Source organism: Pristiophorus japonicus, chromosome 18, assembly GCF_044704955.1.
Source record: "Pristiophorus japonicus isolate sPriJap1 chromosome 18, sPriJap1.hap1, whole genome shotgun sequence".
Classification (NCBI taxonomy): Eukaryota; Metazoa; Chordata; class Chondrichthyes; family Pristiophoridae; genus Pristiophorus; species Pristiophorus japonicus.
In genome coordinates this window covers 93,665,452-93,688,279 of record NC_091994.1, presented here as the reverse complement: position 1 = coordinate 93,688,279, position 22,828 = coordinate 93,665,452, and the positions used below count along the sequence as shown (strand labels likewise).

Here is a 22,828-nt window from a genome sequence, read left to right as displayed (position 1 = left end):
TTCAAACGGCGCTCGAAAGCCAGGGTTCTGATTGGCGACTGGGCACTGCTTCCAACTGTCAGACCCGGCTCTCATTCCAAGCTAGATGCACAAAGTTCCCCTTAATCTGCTGACTGTAAGAATCTGGCATCAAAAGATTTTGGGACACTCAACCCAGTTCCTTCAGCACAAAACTGCACCTACATCACTGCAGTTCCGCACTAAACTGCTGGTTTCTCTCAGATATCACAAGGAGGGTGGGTGTCGGGATCTGAAAATATCACAATGCAAACTGTTCTTTTAAGATTGGGGTTAGTCTAAGAAGTTCGAGAGTTTACACCTCATATGTAACCCGTGCTGGACCTGCCCTGCGAGTGTTTGATGGGACAGTGTAGAGACAGCTTTACTCTGTATCTAACCCGTGCTGTACCTGCCTGGGAGTGTTTGATGGGACAGTGTAGAGACAGCTTTACTCTGTATCTAACCCGTGCTGTACCTGCCTGGGAGTGTTTGATGGGACAGTGTAGAGGGAGCTTTACTCTGTATCTAACATGTGCTGTACCTGCCCTGGAAGTGTTTGATGGGACAGTGTAGAGGGAGCTTTACTCTGTATCTAACCCATGCTGTACCTGCCCTGGGAGTGTGTGATGGGACAGTGTAGAGGGAGCTTTACTCTGTATCTAACCCATGCTGTACCTGCCCTGGGAGTGTGTGATGGGACAGTGCAGAGGGAGCTTTACTCTGTATCTAACCCGTGCTGTACCTGCCCTGGGAGTGTGTGATGGGACAGTGTAGAGGGAGCTTTACTCTGTATCTAACCCATGCTGTACCTGCCCTGGGAGTGTGTGATGGGACAGTGCAGAGGGAGCTTTACTCTGTATCTAACCCATGCTGTACCTGCCCTGGGAGTGTGTGATGGGACAGTGTAGAGGGAGCTTTACTCTGTATCTAACCCATGCTGTACCTGCCCTGGGAGTGTGTGATGGGCAGTGTAGAGGGAGCTTTACTCTGTATCTAACCCGTGCTGTACCTGCATTCGACAGTTGGATGCTGAGTCTGTTTGCATAAAAAGCTTTACAAGTTTCACTCCCAGTGCAGATATTGTCCTTCTTGATGTATTTTTCACAATGTCTCTCGGTGACGCGCGCTTCTCAACGCTGACGACCATTGGCACTGAGTGAGACTGGCACATATTCAGCTACAAAGTGAATCCTTCAAATATCCCTCCTGGAATCCGACTACTGCATTAACTGCCGTGCTTGCTCCTTCCAAGGTGCCTGAATCACTTTGTTCCAAACACTGCCCCCCAGTGAAGGTGAAAGAGCTTCATTCCTGCTGCAGCAATTGTGTGGACTGTCCAGCAGGAACCTTCCAGAATCTGACTGGTCAGCTCTCAAAGTGTGTCCTAGTTCGTCTTTTCTTTTGCTTGCACTCTTCTGTCTTTTTGTCTCCTTTCCCCAGAGCTGCTGACACCAGGTGTGAGCAGGTGTGCTCACCGACTGGCTCACTCACTAGTCCTTACCGGAATTCTGCCTGAATTTCTCAGTCTGCCTGTTCTGCACTGGTCCTAATGCCTCCCGGCAACTAGCAGAACTCTAGGGGTGCACGGATATATTCCAGAATGAGTTGGTGTTCCTACTCCTCTGAACCGTCCTATCCTGGCTACTCTTCTCAGCCTACCCGCTCTTACAAATACTCAGTCAAACAGCTACCAACTCTCAGTTATACCTGTATGATCAACCAAGTAGATTCATCTAAAATAAATAGGTTTAAATGCCAGATATAAATCAACTTGTAGGTTTGATTAATATCAACAGAAAGTACAAGCAAGTCTTACGTCTATACTTACAAGTCGGATATCTCTTGCGAACCCTAACAAATGCAGGCATAGAACACAAAAGGATTACTGAAAGTGAGCCTCTTTATCAATGTTCCCTTTAAGCAGGGCTGTTTAAAGGGGAGGCCTTCAGTGTCCTGGGCCGGAATCTTTGTTGGTCAGCCAACTCTTGGGTCAGCCCGACCATGGCGGCCATAGCGTGGACCAGACTGTCATATTGCAGCCCGACAGTCCGAGCTGGGTGCCGGACTGCTGGCCCGGTCTCACTCGTCCCTGGCGGCCCAGTGGCGGCCACCAAAGAGGCATGCAGAGTGCGCTGCGGCCCTCCCCTTTAATGGAAGGGGAGGGGCGTTGTAGCTCATCAGTGCTACGTGGAGCACCTGCGTAGCGCTGGACTCAGCTCCGCGCTACCATCCCGGGAACGCTCCTCAAAGGAAGCGGAGCGCCCATGACAGCACTCCAATTCCTTTGAGGGGTGTATGGCCCAATTCCGCATCAGGGTCGGGACTTCCGAGCTGGGCGATAAAAGTCCCGGCCTCGGAAGGTTACCACCCCCATTCAGGGTGCGCCCGTTGTCTCCAAACTAGAGATCATTCTCACACAAAACCTTTGATGCTTCTTAAATTGCATTAACCTGACACCTCCTGCGTACTTAGCATCTCCTACAGACCCCTAACAACCTAATGTAAATCATTTCAATACTGACTTTTGCATTGTTAAGCTATTGTTCTTATTATACTATACACTATCAGATAATACCCTCAAATAGTTGGCAACACCCATTATGATACCCTCAGTATAACAGCTTCCAACTCAATGCTGGGACTCACCCATGAAGAATGGTCATTTGGGTGAGATACCATGGATCTGTACCTCATGACAAGCAAGCACCACCAGCAGAGAATGGAACAGATCTCTGATTTTAAACAGAGTGTAGATGGTGAGACACTGGTATTTATGATTAATGATTTTTGTTGAGTTTAGTTTTCAGCTTAGATCCCGAGAATAAATTATCTTAAATTTACCAAGCGGTGGTAATAATCTTCCACTATTTACCTTCTCAAACTGTTTCAAAAAATACTTGGGAGACGAAATTGCCCCTTTAACGCCTCCGGTGGGAGGGGGGGGTGTTAATGGGGTGCAATGTATTTATCGTCTGGGTGAGGGGTGTGTTAACGCCTCCCGCTAAATTGCCTCAGAGGTTTGGGGGCACTGTCCCGGTAGTGTCGCGCCCCGCGATTAACGCCCCGGGCTGGCGCACGCCCGGTCATGACATCATCATCGTGCGCGCCGAACCCTTACCATCCCGCTCCGAGCCCTTTGGGCCACGAGGCTGGCGCGGGCCAATGTCAACACCAGCTTCACGGGGCACCCGTGAAGGAGAGTCCTTTAGCGCCCCAGGCTGCCATTTTACCTTGTTGGCCGATTCTTGCGTCGACCCAACAATGGCGGCTCTCTCGTCGACCAAGCCCCCATCACGCAGCCCATCACGCAGTTTTGGGTGCCTGGACACTGGCCCGGTCGATCGCATCCCTGGTGGCCGAGTGTCTGGCCACTAAAGGCCCTGCAGAGTGCGCAGCCAACCTCTTTAAGTGAAGGGGAGAGGCGGTGTAGCGCGACACGGATGCTCCGCGTAGCGCTGGGCTCCCGCCCTGGGAGCACCCCTCCAAGGAAGCGGAGCACCGGGAACAGCACTCCTCTTCCTTAGAGGGGCAGACGTGTCCAATTCCACGTCGGGGGCGGGACTACTGGATGGGCGATAACTGTCCTAGCCCCGAAGGTTACCGCCCCCAATTGGGGCGAGGGACAATTTCGCCCCCTTGGTATCTCCTTTAAAAATGGGATTTTAATTTCCTGACTGGGTGAGCTCAGGAACAACCAAGTCACGTGTATGTTACAGTTAGTCCAGTGAGGGGCCATTACTACCTTACAATTGAAAATTGTGGGATCGGACTGCGATTCCCAGAATGACAGCTTCCATCAGCTGCTGAGCGAAGGTGGGATATTTGTTTCAGAGAGAACTAGCAGCTCCCACTGGGCAGCTCAAGAATGTCGTTGGTGGAAGGTTAGTGTCACACATTCTGGAACAGAGATTGGGATATGACGTGGGGGTCAGGATAACGTAAAGAGCGACAAAATAAATCACAAAGAGCAAAATTGAACTAGATACAAGTGGCTGAACAGAGGGCAGGACAGGGTCATTTCAATTGCGAATGGCAGTGTCTGAATGTGTTTACACAGTCCAGCAGCTCACATGCAAACTGGACAGGACATGCAAATAGAGCAACTTGGTGCCGGAACGATGTTCACAGGTGTTCAAAATAAACTTGACTTTAGTTTCTTAATGGTTCATTGAAATGTGCTAGGTCTGACAACAAGATTCCTCTTCATAACAATTTGTATAGAGTAATGCTCCCCCTAAACTAATGGAATGTTGGTCTTTATCTCAAGGGGGTTGCAATACAAGGGGAGGAAGTTATGTTTCAGTTGTACAGAGTCTGGGTCAGACCCCATCTGGAGTACGCGCTCAGTTGTGGGCACCGGACTTCAGGAAGGATATATTGGAGGGACTGCAGCATACATTCACCACAATGTTACCAGGGCTAAAGATTATGAAGACAGATTGCTTAAATTTAGACAGTGTCCTCTTGAGTTTAGAACGATGAGGGTTAGTGTAACTGTGATAGGTAAGGGTATCAAGGGAGATGGAGCAATGGCAGTTAAATGAAGTTGAGATACAGATCAGTCGTGATCTAGTTGAATGGCAGGACAGGCTCAAGGGGTTGAATGGCCTACTCCTGTTCCTATGTACACTGTCCCATAAAACATTCCTAGGGCAGATACAGCACATGTTAGATATAGAGTAAAGTTCCCTCTACACTGTCCCATTAAACACTCCCAGGACAGGTACAGCATAGGGTAGATACAGCGTAAAGCTCCCTCTACACTGTCCCATCAAACACTCCCAGGGCAGGTACAGCTAAAGTTAGATGTTCCCTTTGCACTCTCCATCAAACAGTTACGGTACAGCACCAATAAATGGCAGATAGTAGGCTTCGAAAAGTCCATGAGTCTGCTGGACTGCGGTGGCTGCTATTGAGAGGCCCCAACTGTGAAGAACCGAGGAAATGGGGGTGAAGTTGGTCTTCACCAGTACTGCAAAAATGGGATCATTTGAGCTCAATGGTAAAGAAAAGCAGGGCCTGCTGTAAAACAGGCCGATGCTTTGCTATCAGCCCATTCTGCAGTACCGGTGAAGACCAATTTCACCCCCAAAATTTTAAAGAAAATCTGTTACCCACCCTGAGAATAGTCACTGTTGTAGCAAAACATGGCAGGCAATTTGCACAAAGCAAGATCCCACATGCAGCAAAGAGATAAATGACTAAATTAACTGTTTCAGTGATGCTGGGTTTGGGATAAATATTAGTCAGGACACTGGAGAGATCTCCCCTGCTCTTCTTCAAAAGGGTGGTTTGGGATCTTTTAGGTCCACCTGAGAGGGCAGGCGGGGCCTTGGATTAACGTCTCATCCAATATACAGCCACCAACACTGCAGCACTCCCTCAGTATTGCCCTGAATTGTCGGTCTGGATTATGGGCTCAAGTCTCTGGAGTGGGACTTGAACCCACAACCTTCTGACTCAAGAGGTGAGAATGCTACCCACGGAGTTACTGCTGACACTTATGAAAATGGTTCAAGAATGTACGGCAGGCATCCCATAAAAGTTCCGGTGTGTAATCCTGAAGCACACCACTGCTAATCAACGCCTGATTAAACTGGCAGTTTCTGCTCACAGGGAGCATGGCTGCACTTGTGGAGACTGCAATCTGCCGTGAACACAATGAGGAGTAGTTGGGGGAGTCTGAATTGTAATCTTTTTATCCCCTATTTATTCTAATCAAAAATTAAGATTATTTTTTACCAACATTTCAAAATGGGTCGAGTTGACAGAACCAGGAAAACATCAGAAACTCTGAGGAGAACGTCAGTACCAACCGTCTCCACTAGAAGGTCTGGCCACACCACAGTAATACATAAAATGACACCACAGAAACAGGCCATTCGGCCCATCCAGTCCGTGCTGGCCTATACCCGAGTAAATCGTTCTAATAATAATAGTTCAAATGGAGGTAGGAGATGGGGCTGGGTCTCTTTCTCTTAGAAAAGGAAGGTTGAGGGGTGACCTAATAGAGGTCTTTAAAATTATGAAAGGTTTTGATAGAGTGGATACAGAATGTTTCCACTTGTGGGGAAGAGCATAACTAGAGGCCATCAATATTAGATAGTCACCAAGAAATCCAATAGGAAATTCAGAAGAAAATTCTTTACCCAAAAAGTGGTGAGAATGTGGAACTCTCTACCACAGGGAGTGGTTGAAGCAAATAGTATTGATGTATTTAAGGGGAGGCTGGATAAGAGGGAGAAGGGAATAGAGGGTTATGCTGATAGATTTAGATGAGGAAAGACTCGAGTGGAGCATAAACGCCGGCATGGACTGGTTGGGCTGAATGGCCTGTTTCTGTGCCTTATATTCTATGTAACCCTATGTAATCACATTTCTCCTCATCCCTTCTCCTTCATTCACCTCTCCAATCTAATCCTGAACGTTGACAGTTTCTGCCTCAGCCACTAAGCCTGGAAGTGAATTCCACAGCCTCACAACTCTCTGTGAAGAAGTTTCTCTTGATCATTGTTCTAAGTCTCTGACATTTAGTCTTGTATCTCTGGCCACTCGTTCTAGACCCACAACTACTGGAAACAGTGTCCTCTATTCTAATGAAAAGTCCCCAATTTATCAAGTCTTTCTTCGCATTTGTATTTCCTGATATCACTCAGAGTCCCAGTGAATCTGTGCTGTCTCCTTCTCTGCAGCCTCACCATCCTTCCTATAGTGTGGAGCCAACACTGCACACAGTCTCCAACTATGGTTTTATATAGATTACATCTCGATTTGTATATCCTCTAACTCTTTAGATAAAAACCTAGCCAGACTGAGCTGTGCCCATCACTGGCCTTTCCGAAGTAAATCCCATCTGCTGAAGTTTTGTGCCATTGTTTGAAGTTCACAGCTCACAATTTCATAGCTGGACATGGAACCATCCTGGAAAGATGGAGGTGGGGGATGAGGGATGGGAATGATAGATGGGGACAGAGGTCGGAGTAGGGGATGGGGATAAGAATGGAGGTCGGGGATGGGGATGAAGGTGGGAGAAGGGCTGGGGTGGGGGAAGGGGAGAATGGGGGCGGGTGGTGTGGGATGGGGAGATGGGCAGAGCAAACCAGCCTTTGGAAAACAAAGTCTGGGCTGTTCAGGCCACAGGTACCTGTAGAATAACAACACTTCTCACTCACAAATACCGCAAGAGAACAAACGGGATGTCCAATAATGACGGGAGGTGCTGGAAATACACCGCGGGTGTGACAGGTTCTGAAAAGGGAACAGGAAGGTTCAGGTTTAGGTGGAGAGACTGAGAGTCGGAAGTGTACACAATGCATACATCAATGTTGGTGACATCTGATGCAAATAGTGAGATCTGTGAGCAGAAAGCACTCACTCACCCACTCGTCTCATTTGTTCCAGCTCCACTGCTTGATATGTTTCACCTTTGTTGCTGGGTGGTTTTCTGTCTGATTCCAAGCGGGCGGTGTGATGTGGCCATGTCCACAGCCCACGGAGAGCCGCCTGACCAGTTCCAGGCTGCCGGCGATTACATTCTCGGAGGGCTCTTTCCCATTTATTACTCCGACATGAACTGGATCGGCGAAGCAAAATCAGAATCTACAAAGTGTCAAAGGTAAGGCGCGCTGTTTGTTCTGGATTGCAATCTGATTCCATTAGCAGCCTGATATGGGACTGACACATACAGACCCGTACAGTGCAAGCTTCAAACCCTATTCCCTGCAGTTAGTTCAACAACAACTTGCATTTATGTAGCCCCTTAACGTAGTAAAACATCCCAAGGTGGTTCGTGGGAGCAATTATCAAAACAAAATTTGACACCGAGCCACATAAGGAGATAGTACAGTACTGAAGGAATGATCAGCCATGATCTTATTGAATGGTGGTGCAGGCTCGAAGGGCCGAATGGCTTACTCCTGCATCTATTTTCTATGTTTCTATATCAGAGCAGGTGAGCAAAAGTTTGGTCAAAGAGTTAGGTTTTAAGGAGGGTCTTAAAGGAGGAGAGAGAGATAGAGAGTTGCAGAGATTTAGGGAGGGAATTCCAGAGCTTAGGGCCCAGGCAGCTGAAGGCACGACCGCCAATGGTGGAGCGATTAAAATCAGGGATGCTCAAGAGCCCAGAATTGGAGGAGCGCAGCTATCTCGGGTGCTGGTAGAGCAGGAGGAGATTTTAGGGATAAGGAGGGGCGAGGCCATGGAGTGGTTTGAACACGAGGATGAGAATTTTAAAACTGAGGCGTTGGTGGACAGGGAGCCAATGTAGGTCACCAAGCACAGATGAAGGGGAATTGTGTGAGTCAGGATGTGAGTTTTGAATGATCATCTCATTTGCGGCAGTGGAAGGGGCTGCAATCGGCCTCAGTACCCTAGGGTTATGGAGAGGCAAAATCAATCAGTGATGCGGACCCTTGCTGGAATGTGTGTGTGTGTTGGTGCGAGAGGAGGAAACAAACCAGGAGCGCGTATCCTGCTAAAGCTCCCTGTCGCGGCTCACACTGTAGGAATTAAAGGACAACATAGTTGGTGAACTGAGATAGAATTCTACTAGTACAGAATGAAAACAGTGAGCCACACTGCCTGCAAATCATTTACATTAGGAACAGTAGCCTCTCGCCCCAGCGCCCTGTGTCACTGACTGTATCTCTACTGATATTAATCCATCTCCCTCACACTGTCACTGAGTAACCCCACCCCCAGCACCCTGTATTACTGACTATATCTCTATTGATGTTAATCCAGCTCCCTCACACTGTCACTGAGTAACCCCACCCCCAGCACCCTGTATTACTGACTATATCTCTATTGATGTTAATCCAGCTCCCTCGCACTGTAACTCAGTAACCCCACTCCTCCAGCACCGTGTCACTGACTGTAGCTCTACTGATGTTAATCCCTCACAGTCACTCAGTAATCCCTCCCCCCAAAGCCATGTGTCACTGACTGTATCTCTACTGATATTAATCCAGCTCCCTCGCACTGTAACTCAGTGACCCCTCCCCCAGCACCCTGTGTCACTGACTGTATCGCTACTGATGTTTATCCAGCTTCCTCACACTGTCACTAAGTAACCCCTCACCCCAGCACCCTGTCACTGATTGTATCTCTACTGATGTTAATCCCTCACACTGTCACTCAATAACCCCTCACTCCAGCAAACTGTCACTGACTGTATCTCTATTGATGTTAATCCCTCACGCTGTCACTCAGTAACCCCACCCTCAGCGCCCTGTGTCACTGACTGTATCTCTACTTATGTTAATCCCTCACATTGTCACTCAGTAACTTGCTTTCATTGAAGGGAATGTGTTTTTGTGATTTGGCGCTTCTTTGCTGAGGGAGAATTTCCTGCTCTTACTGTCATGTATTTAACTGTCACTGTAACCCATGTATAAACTGACCTAAGTTGTACACTGTGAGAACATTGACCACTAGGTGGTGAACTTGTGGGAGATACTCCTAACCTGGACTTTCAGGTATAAAAGGGGAAGCTCCAAACAGTAGTAGTGATGTTGGGGAGGGCATCAAACAGGAAATTAGGGGTGCATGCAATAAAGGTACAGCAGTTATAATGGGTGACTTTAATATGCACATAGATTGGGCTAGCCAAACTGGAAGCAATACGGTGGAGGAGGATTTCCTGGAGTGCATAAGGGATGGTTTTCTAGACCAATATGTCGAGGAACCAACTAGGGGGGAGGCCATCTTAGACTGGGTGTTGTGTAATGAGAGAGGATTAATTAGCAATCTCATTGTGCGAGGCCCCTTGGGGAAGAGTGACCATAATATGGTGGAATTCTGCATTAGGATGGAGAATGAAACAGTTAATTCAGAGACCATGGTCCAGAACTTAAAGAAGGGTAACTTTGAAGGTATGAGGCGTGAATTGGCTAGGATAGATTGGCGAATGATACTTAAGGGGTTGACTGTGGATGGGCAATGGCAGACATTTAGAGACCGCATGAATGAATTACAACAATTGTACATTCCTGTCTGGCGTAAAAATAAAAAAGGGAAGGTGGCTCAACCATGGCTATCTAGGGAAATCAGGGATAGTATTAAAGCCAAGGAAGTGGCATACAAATTGGCCAGAAATAGCAGCGAACCTGGGGACTGGGAGAAATTTAGAACTCAGCAGAGGAGGACAAAGGGTTTGATTAGGGCAGGGAAAATGGAGTACGAGAAGAAGCTTGCAGGGAACATTAAGGTGGATTGCAAAAGTTTTTATAGGTATGGAAAGAGAAAAAGGTTAGTAAAGACAAACGTAGGTCCCCTGCAGTCAGAATCAGGGGAAGTCATAACGGGGAACAAAGAAATGGCGGACCAATTGAACAAGTACTTTGGTTCAGTATTCACTAAGGAGGACACAAACAACCTTCCAGATATAAAAGGGGTCAGAGGGTCTAGTAAGGAGGAGGAACTGAGGGAAATCTTTATTAGTCAGGAAATTGTGTTGGGGAAATTGATGGGATTGAAGGCCGATAAATCCCCAGGGCCTGATGGACTGCATCCCAGAGTACTTAAGGAGGTGGCCTTGGAAATAGCGGATGCATTGACAGTCATTTTCCAACATTCCATTGACTCTGGATCAGTTCCTATCGAGTGGAGGGTAGCCAATGTAACCCCACTTTTTAAAAATGGAGGGAGAGAGAAAGCAGGGAATTATAGACCGGTCAGCCTGACCTCAGTAGTGGGTAAAATGATGGAATCAATTATTAAGGATGTCATAGCAGCGCATTTGGAAAATGGTGACATGATAGGTCCAAGTCAGCAGGGATTTGTGAAAGGGAAATCATGCTTGACAAATCTTCTGGAATTTTTCCAGTAAAGTGGACAAAGGAGAACCAGTTGATGTGGTGTATTTGGACTTTCAGAAGGCTTTCGACAAGGTCCCACACAAGAGATTAATGTGCAAAGTTAAAGCACATGGGATTGGGGGTAGTGTGCTGACGTGGATTGAGAACTGGTTGGCAGACAGGAAGCAAAGAGTAGGAGTAAATGGGTACTTTTCAGAATGGCAGGCAGTGACTAGTGGGGTACCGCAAGGTTCTGTGCTGGGGCCCCAGCTGTTTACATTGTACATTAATGATTTAGACGAAGGGATTAAATGTAGTATCTCCAAATTTGCAGATGACACTAAGTTGGGTGGCAGTGTGAGCTGCGAGGAGGATGCTATGAGGCTGCAGAGTGACTTGGATAGGTTAGGTGAGTGGGCAAATGCATGGCAGATGGAGTATAATGTGGATAAATGTGAGGTTATCCACTTTGGTGGTAAAAACAGAGAGACAGAATATTATCTGAATGGTGACAGATTAGGAAAAGGGAAGGTGCAACGAGACCTGGGTGTCATGGTACATCAGTTATTGACATGCAGGTACAGCAGGCGGTTAAGAAAGCAAATGGCATGTTGGCCTTCATAGCGAGGGGATTTGAGTACAGGGGCAGGGAGATGTTGCTACAGTTGTACAGGGCCTTGGTGAGGCCACACCTGGAGTATTGTGTACAGTTTTGGTCTCCTAACTTGAGGAAGGACATTCTTGCTATTGAGGGAATGCAGCGAAGATTCACCAGACTGATTCCCGGGATGGTGGGACTGACCTATCAAGAAAGACTGGATCAACTGGGCTTGTATTCACTGGAGTTCAGAAGAGTGAGAGGGGACCTCATAGAAACGTTTAAAATTCTGACGGGTTTGGACAGGTTGGATGCAGGAAGAATGTTCCCAATGTTGGGGAAGTCCAGAACCAGGGGTCACAGTCTAAGGATAAGGGGTAAGCCATTTAGGACCGAGATGAGGAGAAACTTCTTCACCCAGAGAGTGGTGAACCTGTGGAATTCTCTACCACAGAAAGTAGGTGAGGCCAATTCACTAAATATATTCAAAAGGGAGTTAGATGAAGTCCTTACTACTCGGGGATCAAGGGGTATGGCGAGAAAGCAGGAAGGGGGTACTAAAGTTTCATGTTCAGCCATGAACTCATTGAATGACGGTGCAGGCTAGAAGGGCTGAATGACCTACTCCTGCACCTATTTTCTATGTTTCTATGTTTCCACCCACCTTCGTCACTTCAGTGCTGGCTAATAAAGGACAGGTCACAGAGTGACCTTCTCTCAAGTATGGGCCTCGTGTGCATTTATACTGTATAGTAAGGACATATCACTTACGATTCAGCCAGTGGTTATTTCTTGACCTATATTCTAACGCTCCTTGACGCAGATTCCACCTTGATGGTTTCCGCTGGCTTCAGGCGATGAAGTTTGCCATTGAAGAGATCAATAACTCAAGCACTCTCCTACCAGACGTGATGCTGGGATACGACATCCAGGACACCCATCTCAAGTCCTCGGTCGCGATGCAATCAGCCATTTCCTTCTTGGCCGCAAAGGATGGAGAGGGGTTTGAAGTGAAGTGTGATTACACGGATTATAGTGCACGAGTGTTGGCCACTCTCGGCCCCTCTACCTCCGAGCTGTCCAGAGTGATCGCTCGACTCTTCAGCTTCCTCCTCATTCCACAGGTACGATGGAGGAACCAGTCACTGGCGAGAGGGCCACTATCATTCTTGGGAATCAATACATCGGTTTAAAACACAACACTCTACACAGCCCTATCCCAAAATATTCCCCCTAGTGTGACTGCCAGTATCCCTTCCTAAATATCAGGCAGTGCAGTGCGGAGGAACAGAGCAGACCATCGTGGATAATCCTAGTGGGGGAAACAGTATGGGGGCTACTATTATCCTCAGTGATGAGTTAGGGAAGGGAACATCAGCCAGGGTCCCTGCTCCTGATAACTATCTGTGGATCTTTGCTGGAAAGTGCATGTGGATGTTAGAATCACTGAATCATACAGCACAGAAGGAGACCAATTGGCCCATTGTGTCTGTGCTGGCTCTTTTAAAGAGCTATCCAATTAATCTCATTCCTTTGCTCTTTTCCCCATAGCTTGCAAGTTTTTCTTTTTCAAGTATATATCCAATTCCCTTTTGAACGTTATTATTGAATCTGCTTCCATCACCCTTTCAGGCTGTGCATTTCAGATCGCAACAACTCACTGCATAAAAATACTTCTCCTCGTCTCCTCACCGGTTCTTTTGTTGGGTGAGGACAGGATTGGGATCAGCTGTAATACTCCCCATGATCAAATAGCCTGATGACACTCACTGTCTGAGCTCTTGTACCAAGAACAGTTACATGGGGAGGTGCAAAGTGTGACCAGTGCCTGTGACTTGGTTCCTAGCAAGAGCCACCACCTCACGTGGAACAGGGGCAAACTGGAAAGGGGGAATTTCTTTCTTAATTCCTAAAATATTCTCAGTACCTTTCAGTTTTTTTATGACAAATATTTTAGGTTAAGCAGAGACCGCTTGTAACAGGGAGACTGCTTGGGGCGAATTACTGAACTGCATAGGGGAAATTATTGAAACTTTTTTTTTTATTCGTTCATAGGATGTGGGCGTCACTGGCAAGGTCAGCATTTATTGCCCATCCCCAATTACCCTTGAGAAAGTAGTGGTGAGCCGCCTTCTTGAATTGCTGCAGTCCGTGTGGTGAAGGTGCTCCCACAGTGCTGTTAGGGAGGGAGCGCCAGGATTTTGACCCAGCGACTATGAAGGAACGGCAATATATTTCCAAGTGAAGATGGTCTGTGACTTGGAGGGTATCTTGCAGGTGATGGTGTTCCCATGTGCCTGCTGCTCTTGTTCTTCTAGGTGGTAGAAGTTGTGGGTTTGGGAGGTGCTATCGAAGAAGCCTTGGTGAGTTATTGCACTGCATCTTGTAGATGGTACACACTGCAGCCACGGTGCGCCGGTGGTGGAGGGAGTGAATGTTTAAGGTGCTGGATGGGATGGGATGCCAATCAAATGGACTGCTTTGTCCTGGATGGCGTTGAGCTTCTTGAGTGTTGTTGGAGCTGTACTCATCCAGGCAAGTGGAGAGTATTCCATCACATTCCTGATTTGTGCCTTGTAGCTGCACCACTGACTGTATCTCGACTGATAATCCATCTCCCTCACACTGTCACTCAGCAATGCCACCCCCCACCCCACAATGTTGCTGACTATCTCTACTGATGGTAATCCAGCTTCTCATACTGTCACTTAGTAATCCCTCACCCCAGAGCTCTATGTCACTGACTGTTTCACTACTGATGTTAATCCAATTCCCTTGTGTGTACCTATATGATTTTTTTTGTTCCAGATTAGTTATAGTGCTTCGAGCAATTTGTTTAGTGATAGAACGTATTTCCCATCATTTTTCCGGATGATTCCCACGGATGAAGTCCAGGCAGCAGCCATGGTCTCGATTGTCGAGATGTTTCAGTGGAACTGGATGGCAGTGATTGGGACCAACGACATATACGGCCGAAGGGGAATGGAATATTTCACAAAACACGCCTCCAAAAAAGGGATTTGCATTGCGTATGAGGAACTGATACCCATGAGCATATCGGGATCCAAATTTCAGAGGAAAATGGTGGCAGTCATCGCGAGCATTGTCCGCTCGCGGGTTAATGTCACGGCTGTGTTCGCTGATCAGAATTACGCCTATGCATTGATGACGATAATGTTTGAGCAGAATGTGACAGGCAAGGTGTGGATTGCCAGCGAGGGCTGGGCCACTTCTGAAATCGTCACCAGCTTTCCAAACATCTCGAGTATCGGGACCTTTCTGGGCGTGGCTGTTAAAAGTGGTCATATCCCGGGGTTTGAGAGCTACGTAACCGCCGCACTGGCCCTCAGCCAGTTGCCCAGTCTGAAGCCTCAAAGCTGCGGCAGTGATGAGAAACCACTGAAAGAGGAAGAGTGCAACAATTGTTCAACACTGTCTGTCGATGAAGCTGCTGCGATTGTTGGTGAAGACCTGCAGCGCGTTTCGTTTAACGTTTACTCTGCAGTCTATAGCGTGGCTCACGCACTCCACCGACTGCTCCGCTGTGACTTAGGAACCTGCACCAGGAACACCATTTACCCATGGCAGGTGAGAGCTGGGCAGGGAGGGATCTCAGGGGGACAGACTGAAGGCCAAGGAAAGTAGTTAACTAGAAAAGAAAGACTTGCATTTCTAACATTATCTCTGAGAAATATCTCAAAGTGCTCAATACACTATTAGTCTTTATAGTGAATGTTATTATATCAGTGAATGAGTCAGCCATAGAGCAGTAATGACCAATTCATATGTTTCTTGTGCTGTTGGTTGAGGGATAATTGTGGCCCAGGAGAATGGAGAGAAGACCCCTGCTCTTCATCAAATTATACCATGGGATCTTTAACACCACTTGAAGAAACAAACCAGGTTTCATTTGAAAAATGACACCTCCGGCAGTGCAGCACTCTGTCACTACTGCACGCAAGTGTCAGCCTGGATTATGTGCTCAAGTCTCTGGAGTAGGACATAAACCCACAACCTCCTGAATCCCCTCCTGAAGGTGCTGACTCTCACTGGGATGCAGGTCCCCTCCTCTCGCTGAAGTACGAGTTCCAATAATGTTAGCTAACATCTGATAGCTCACACGTGGCCATTCTTCATGTGTGAGTCTGGAGAGCAAGTGTTTCTCAGACAGACAAACACCATTTTTTTCTTCTATATAAAGTCTAGACATTTTCCTCACTGATTAAAACTCCTGATTTCCATCTAGCTCCTCAAAGAACTTGAACAAGTTAAGTTCATTCTCCACAACAGATCCATTTTCTTCGACGAACATTGGAACCCACCCATAGGATATGACATTATTAACTGGCAATGGAAAGGGGGGAATTCGACTCCTGAGTTCAGAATCATTGGCGAATATAGAGCACTAGACAAGGAGCTTCTAATTAATACACGCCTGATCCACTGGAACTCTCTGCATAACAAGGTAAAGGACCTCTCCTCATCCGTCCCCAACCCTCCTCCTTCTCTCCCCAACCCTCCTCCATCTCTCCCCAACCCTCCTCCATCTCTCCCCATGCCCATTCTTCCTCCTCCTCCCCTTCTGCCCATCCCTTCCCCTTCTCCCCATCCCTCCCCTTTTCCCCTTCTCCCCATCCCTCCTCCTTTTCCCCTTCTCCCCATCCCTCCTCCTTTTCCCCATCTCTCATTCTCCCCATCCCTCCCCTTCTCTCATTCTCCCCATCTCTCATTCTCCCTGTTCTCCCCATCCCTCCCACTTCTCCCGATCCCTCCCCCCCTCCCCCTCGCCTCTCCAACACCAACAACGCATCCGTCTACTTCCCATTCCCCCTCCCCCCCCCTATATTCTCAGAAAAGATTCAATGGTGTGCGGCTCAACCACTCTCTGTGGCAAAGCATTCCACATTGCAACAACGGGTGATGTAATGAAATTTTGCCAAATTTCTATGTGCCTCGTAAATCACCTTTTGGTGTTCTTTGCTCCAGTGGGAATAGTCGCCGTATCTCGAGTCTCGCCTCATAACTATAGTTTCCCATCCCTGGCATCATCCTGATGCATGTACATGATATGCTCTCTGTGGCTTTATTGCATAGGGTATACAGCACAGAAACAGGCCATTCGGCCCAACCAGTTCATGCCGGCGTTTATGCTCCACTCGAGCCTCCACCTGTCTTTCCTCATCTAAATCTATCCACATCACCCTCTATTCCCTTCTTCCTCAGATGCTTGTCTAGCCTCCCCTTAAATGCATCTATACTATTCTCTTCAACCACTCCCTGTGGTAACAAGTTCCACATTCTGACCACTCTTTGGGTAAAGAGTTTTCTTCTGAATTCCCTATTGGATTTCTTGGTGACTACCTTGTATTGATGGCCTCTAGTTTACTCTTCCCCACAAGTGGAAACATTCTCCCTGGATCCACACTATCAAAACCTTTTATAATTTTAAAGACCTCTATTAGGTCACCTCCTCAGTCTTTTTTTCCCCCAAGAGAAGAGAGACCCAGCCTGTTCATCCACCCTCTGCAATGCCTCTGTATCGCCTCTGTATCCTTTTTACAATATGGCGACCAGAAATAAATGTAGTCGAACCAAGATGCAATAAAGGTTTAGCATAACTTCCCTACTTTTCAATTCTGTACCACTAGAAATAAACACTAGTGCTTGTTTTTCTTTTTTATGGCATTGCTGACCTGTGTCGCAACTTTTAGCGATTTGTGTATTTGTACTCCGAGATCCCTTTGTTCTTCTACCCCACCTAGACTCACACCCTCCAAGTACTAATTGACCTCCCTATTCTTCCTACCAAAATGTCATACATCACATTTATCTGTGTCAAACTTCATATATCCATTCTGCAAGTTTATTAATGTCAGCCTGTAATTCATTGCAGTCATCCTCAGTATTGACTATCGCCCCCCCCCAATTGGGTTTTTCTAAATCGTTAATATAAATTGTGACCAACAGTGGTTCCAGCTCTGATCCTTGTGGAACACCACTACCCACCTTCTGCCACTGTGAATCGCTACCTTCTACCCCTACTCTCTGCTTTCTGTCTTGAAGTCAGCTAGCTATTCATTCTGCTACTTGTCCCCTGACTCCGCATTCTCTGACCTTGCTCATCAGTCTAGTATGGGGTACCTTATTGAAAGCCTTTTGAAAATCTAGATAAATTGCATCTACTGCATTACCATTGTCTACTCTCTCTGTTACCTCTTCAAAATATTCAATGAGGTTGGTCAAGCAAATCCTTCCCTTTTGAAATCTATGCTGACTATTCGTTATTATATTTTTGGTTTCTAGATGTTCTTCTATTTTCTCCTTTAATAGGTATTCCATTATTTTTTCTACCCATCCCCATCCCAACCCTATTCCCATCCCAACCTTCCTTCCTTTTTTTTATTGATGTGCCTGTAAATTATTTTACTATTTTGTTTTATGTTCCTTGATAATTTAATTTCATAGTTCCTCTTTGCCTTTCGAATTGTTTTTTTTTACTTCTCTCCTAATCGTTTCGTATTCTGCCTTATCATGCACTCCCCTGCTGCCTATGTACTTAATGTATGCTTCGTTCCTTACCCTCAATTATTCCCTTATGGCTTTATTCATCCATGGAGTCTCTTTAGTGTTTAGTTTGTTCTTTCCTTTTAGCGGAATATATTGTTCCTGCACTCTGTTGAACACTGTTTTAAATGTTTCCCATTTCTGCTCTGCTTTTTTTTTTGCCAATATTGTTTTCCCAAGTTCTATTCTTAGTTCTTCAAAATCAGCTTTTCTCCAAACTATTAGACTGGTTTTCGTCATATTTATGTCCTTCTCAATTATCATCTTAAAGTGTATTATGTTATGGTCACTATTGCCTAGATGTTCCCCTACTTTTAATTCTCTTATCTGCCCTGGTTCACTAGATCCCCCTTGTTGGGCTTTCTACATACTGGTTTAGAAAGGAGTCTTTTACTCATTGTAAGAATTCCATTCCCTTATCCCCTTTACCTACCTCTTCTGTCCAATTATTAGGGTAGTTGAAATGCCCCATAATTATAATTTCATGTTTTTTAACTCATTTCCCTAATTTGTCTACATATTTCTTCTTCCGCCTCCCTTCCACTATTAGGTGGTCTGTAGACTACACCTATTAGTGTGATTGATCCTTTTGTTATATTTTATCTCTATCCAAATGGATTCTATTTTTGTCTTGCTGATAGCGGCGTCATTTTTTTCTACTGCCATTATGTTATCCCTAATAAGTACAGCTACTCCACCTCCCCCGTTTCCCTTCTGCAATTTTTCTAAATGTGTTATACCCTGCAATGTTTAATTCCCAGTCCTGATTTTTCTTTAGCCATGTCTCAGTAATCCCTACTATGTCTGGTTCCTCGCAACGCATGATTGCCTCCAGCTCCCGTTTTATGACGGACACTGTGTACATTGCTGTACAGACAGCATTATTATAGCGAGTCTATTATGTAGCAAACATTACAAGGTTCAGTACAGGAGGAGTAAGAGAAGTGAGCAATGGCAAGGTTAGAGGTGGGTTTGAGCAGAGTTTTGAATATGAAGGGACACACTCACACACATTCACACTCACGCGCGCAGACACATGCACATAGGGAATCCAAGTTGAATGTGTAGGGAATCTGTGCTGAGACATGGAGCTGGTGAAGAGTCCAATGTACTGAGGACATGGAGGGACTTGAACTTGAGGACGAGGATTTTGAAGTTGATACATTGGAAAACAGGGAGCCAGAAGAGATCGGGGCACTGGGCACAGGGGATTCCGTATAGAAGTGGGTATGGTAGCAAAGTTCGGGAATGAACCCACCATTCCTAGCGCTGTCATCACCACTAACGGAGGAGATTTACCCTTAAAAAGTAAAGTTCCGTTTCCTCTTACTGTCAGATTCCTGGCTCCAACTGCTCAACCACCTGTGAACCCGGACAGATTAAAATGGTGAAAGGATATCATTCCTGCTGCTACGAGTGTGAGGATTGTCCAGCAGGAACGTTTCAGAGTGACGGTAAGTCCAGGCATTTCCTCTTACTCCAATCTGCAACTTAGTGGATGGAGTCCCAGATACAGGCACTCCGTGTCCATCACAAGGGGTCCCAGATACCGGCACTTTGTATCTCTAACACGGTATCCCAAATAGAGGCACTCAATGTGCACCTCGCCAGTCAATTGAGTACCAAAAGCTACCTGCACTTCCAGCCACTGTTGTGAACTCAGTTAATCAAGTCACAGATCAACTGCCCAACAAATGCCTCCAGATTTCTCAGTGTTCAACACGAGAGATAAATGAAACATCAGACTGCCTGTCCACAGTCCCTAACTCGAGGCCAGGATGCACTGAGGGATGGGAAGGGAACGGGCAGAGTCCGTAGGGCAACTGGACTGAGTTAGATTGGTTTCAGTATGCTGTGGGCGGAAAAACCGATGCAGATATGCTGTATGATTGGAGAGTGCCTCCAATGCCCTCCCCAAGCGGCACAGGCAGCCTGACTGTCCAGGACCTGGCCATTCAGCGTCTGACCATCCATGGCCTCCCATTCAGAGCTTGACCGTCCATGGTCTGACCGCCCAGACCCAGTGAGTTTCTCTTGGCTGAGGAAGGAGGCTTGGGAGTGAGTCGTCGATAATAAGGTCCTGAACTGAGGGGTTGGGAGTGAACTGATACAGTATCAGAAGAATTTCTGCATCTAACAGCCTTCCCCTCTCCCGTAGACAACCAGTGTGTTCCATGCCAGAAGAATGAATGGTCGACGTTGCGGAGCGTGGAATGCCAGAACAAAACGATCGAGTTCATGCGGTGGACAGATTCACTGGCCGTCCTGCTGGCCACACTGACTGCCATGGGTCTCCTCGTCATAGCAGCAATAACCAGCATTTTCATGCTCAATCTGAACACCCCCATGGTCCAGCTGGCTGGAGGGACAACCTGCCTGGTGATGCTGGTCTCCATGGCCATCTCCTGCGGCAGCCTTTACTGCTTCATGGGGAAGCCAAACTGGTTGCTCTGTACAGTCAGGCAACCCATTTTCTCAATCGGTCTGGCCGGCTGTCTGTCGGCCATGCTGGTGAAGTCCTTGCAAGTGAGCGGCCTGTTCAGAGTGTCCGGCTACATCCCACAATGGTGCCCCGGGTTTCTGCAGCACAACGGCAGGTATCTGGTGGTCTGTTTTCTCCTCCTCCTTCAGGTCGCTCTGTGTTCAGTCTGGCAGTCCACATCCCCTCCCTCTGTCTTTGCAAACTACGACATTTCCGTCAAAGAAATAGTCATGGAGTGCGATGAGGCCTTTGTGACTGGCTTTGGGCTACTGCTGGGCTACAATGGCTTGCTTGCTCTTGTGTGCTTCCTGTGCACTTTCATGTGCCAAAGCTCGCCCAAAACCTACAACCTGGCCCGGCACATCACCTTCGCTATGCTCATCTACCTCATCGCCTGGGTTTTCTTCATCCCAGCCTATGCCACCACCAAAGGCAAATTCATCTCGTCCATGCAGCTGTTTGCGGGTCTTGTGAGCGTGTATGGAATCCTCACTGCCTACTTCCTGCCCAAATGCTACATCATCCTCTTTAAACCCGAGTACAACACCCAATCTTACTGTCAGAGCCTTATGCAGAATCCTCCGCCCACCACTGAATCCCAGTGACATACCATCACAACTCACTGCTAGGAGCCATAGCGACACCAATCATTAATTCTACTCATCTATTACTGCCCCAATAGGTTCCCTACCCCCGGGTTCAACAGCCACCTCAGGTCCCTCACCCAAGTGCCTACTCTTCACGTGAGCCCCAACATGGATTGGAAGTTGATGTCCCCTCCGTCTCGCAGTCCACAGATAGTCGTTGGATAGGGATCAGGGGTGGGAAATCTGGCTGCTAGTCCCCTCCTGAGCCCAGGATTACTGAGGACAGCTGTAATGCCATGCTGCCGTACTCTTGGTTTTAATCAAAGCAAAGATGGAACGATTTGGGATGCAGGTGAATCTCCAACAGCCAATCCGTGCCATGCTGCCCCGTGAGCTACCCCAACCTGCTGATTCTGCAGTCCAGTTTCAAAATCGCTGGGTTTCAGTCTGAAGAATTCCACACCCCACCAACCGCAACCTTGCTCACCCCCTAAGCGCAATCTCAACCTCACCAGCCCTCAATCCCTCCATCCCAACCCCAACTCCACCAACCTCAAACTCGTCAATTCCTCAACCCTGCCAAGTTTCCACCTCACCCTGCCAACTCCAACCTTCCCAAACTCAACTCTGCCAACCCTAACCCCCCGAACCCCAACTTCCTGACCCTCACTGACCCCATTACACTCTCAGCCCACCATGCCTAGCTCACCCCCACCAACCTAGTCCCCCAACCCCACCCCCACTGACCTCAGCCCTTCTCCCCTCACCTCATCTCTGCCAGTCTCAACCCACTGACTCCACCCTGCCAACTCCAACAAGTTAACCCCAGCCTCACCCCATCCTGCCTTACTAACCTCACCCCATCCCACCCCGCTGCTGGCCCCAGCCCATTAACTAATATATTTATAAAGGATTACTGCAAACTAGTTTAAGTTTTAACAAGTGTTAGCTACTTCGGAACCAGAGGGAAGCATGCGCTGTCTCAGGCGACAGATGGAGAATCATAACACGGACTCTCACCTCTGGGGTTCGGGCTCAGATGCGAGTCCTGCTCTCGATCCACTGGAACCCACTCTTCCTGCTACTCACCTTTCCGGATTCAATCGGAAAATCAAGATGATGTTTGCTCAGCTTTGTATTTTTCAAATAAACTTATGGTAAATGGCGGTCAGGGTGTGTGGTCTGTTGAACAGGACTGTACCCCAGCCATTAACCAGGTGCCCACATCAATCGCATAATATGTCAGCTCGCCAAGTAATAGACTGGTGTTGCTATCACTGTCAGAGTCTGTGTGTACTTCCAAATAAATGGAGTTGCTGGAACGAGAGGGCTTCTGTCTTTACTGACACAAAAACAGCAGGGGAGCGATCATTTCCAACCCACGACTGGTATTAGCAGACATGGCGGAGCCCAGAAGGATTTTCATTCTGGTTATTCGGCCTTGGCTTGACTAGCAGCCTGATTTTAAAAAAAAATTCTCTCCCCATTCTCCCAGATAACGAGCAGGCTAGAAACCCAATCCCATCGACTTTGCTCCAATAATAAATAGCTGTGGCAGGAGGCTCTCACTCCCATAGTCGTGAACTGGGCTCCCAGATTATTCTATCCGAGTACAAAAGCAAAATACTGCGAATGCTGGAATCTGAAATAAAAACAGAAAATGCTGGAAATCTCAGCGGGTCAGGCAACATCTGTGGAGAGAAAAACAGAATTAACTTTTCAGGTTGTCGACCCTTCAGAACTGGCGAATGTTCAAAAAGATCATTCTTAAGGAGCACTGAAAGGGGGAGGGGAAGAATCT

At 47.2% G+C, this 22,828-nt stretch overlaps 1 protein-coding gene across 1 annotated transcript; it reads left to right on the top strand.

Moving 5' to 3' along the window:
* Positions 1-7,478: 7,478 nt before the first annotated feature.
* On the top strand, positions 7,479-22,349 carry LOC139229362 (taste receptor type 1 member 3-like). The gene is made up of 6 exons (XM_070861061.1): positions 7,479-7,615; positions 12,218-12,518; positions 14,203-14,982; positions 15,641-15,859; positions 19,295-19,412; positions 20,117-22,349. The coding sequence occupies exons 1-6, from the start codon at positions 7,479-7,481 to the stop codon at positions 21,043-21,045; spliced, it is 2,484 nt and encodes an 827-aa protein (XP_070717162.1). The 3' UTR covers positions 21,046-22,349.
* The last annotated feature ends 479 nt before the right edge of the window (positions 22,350-22,828 follow it).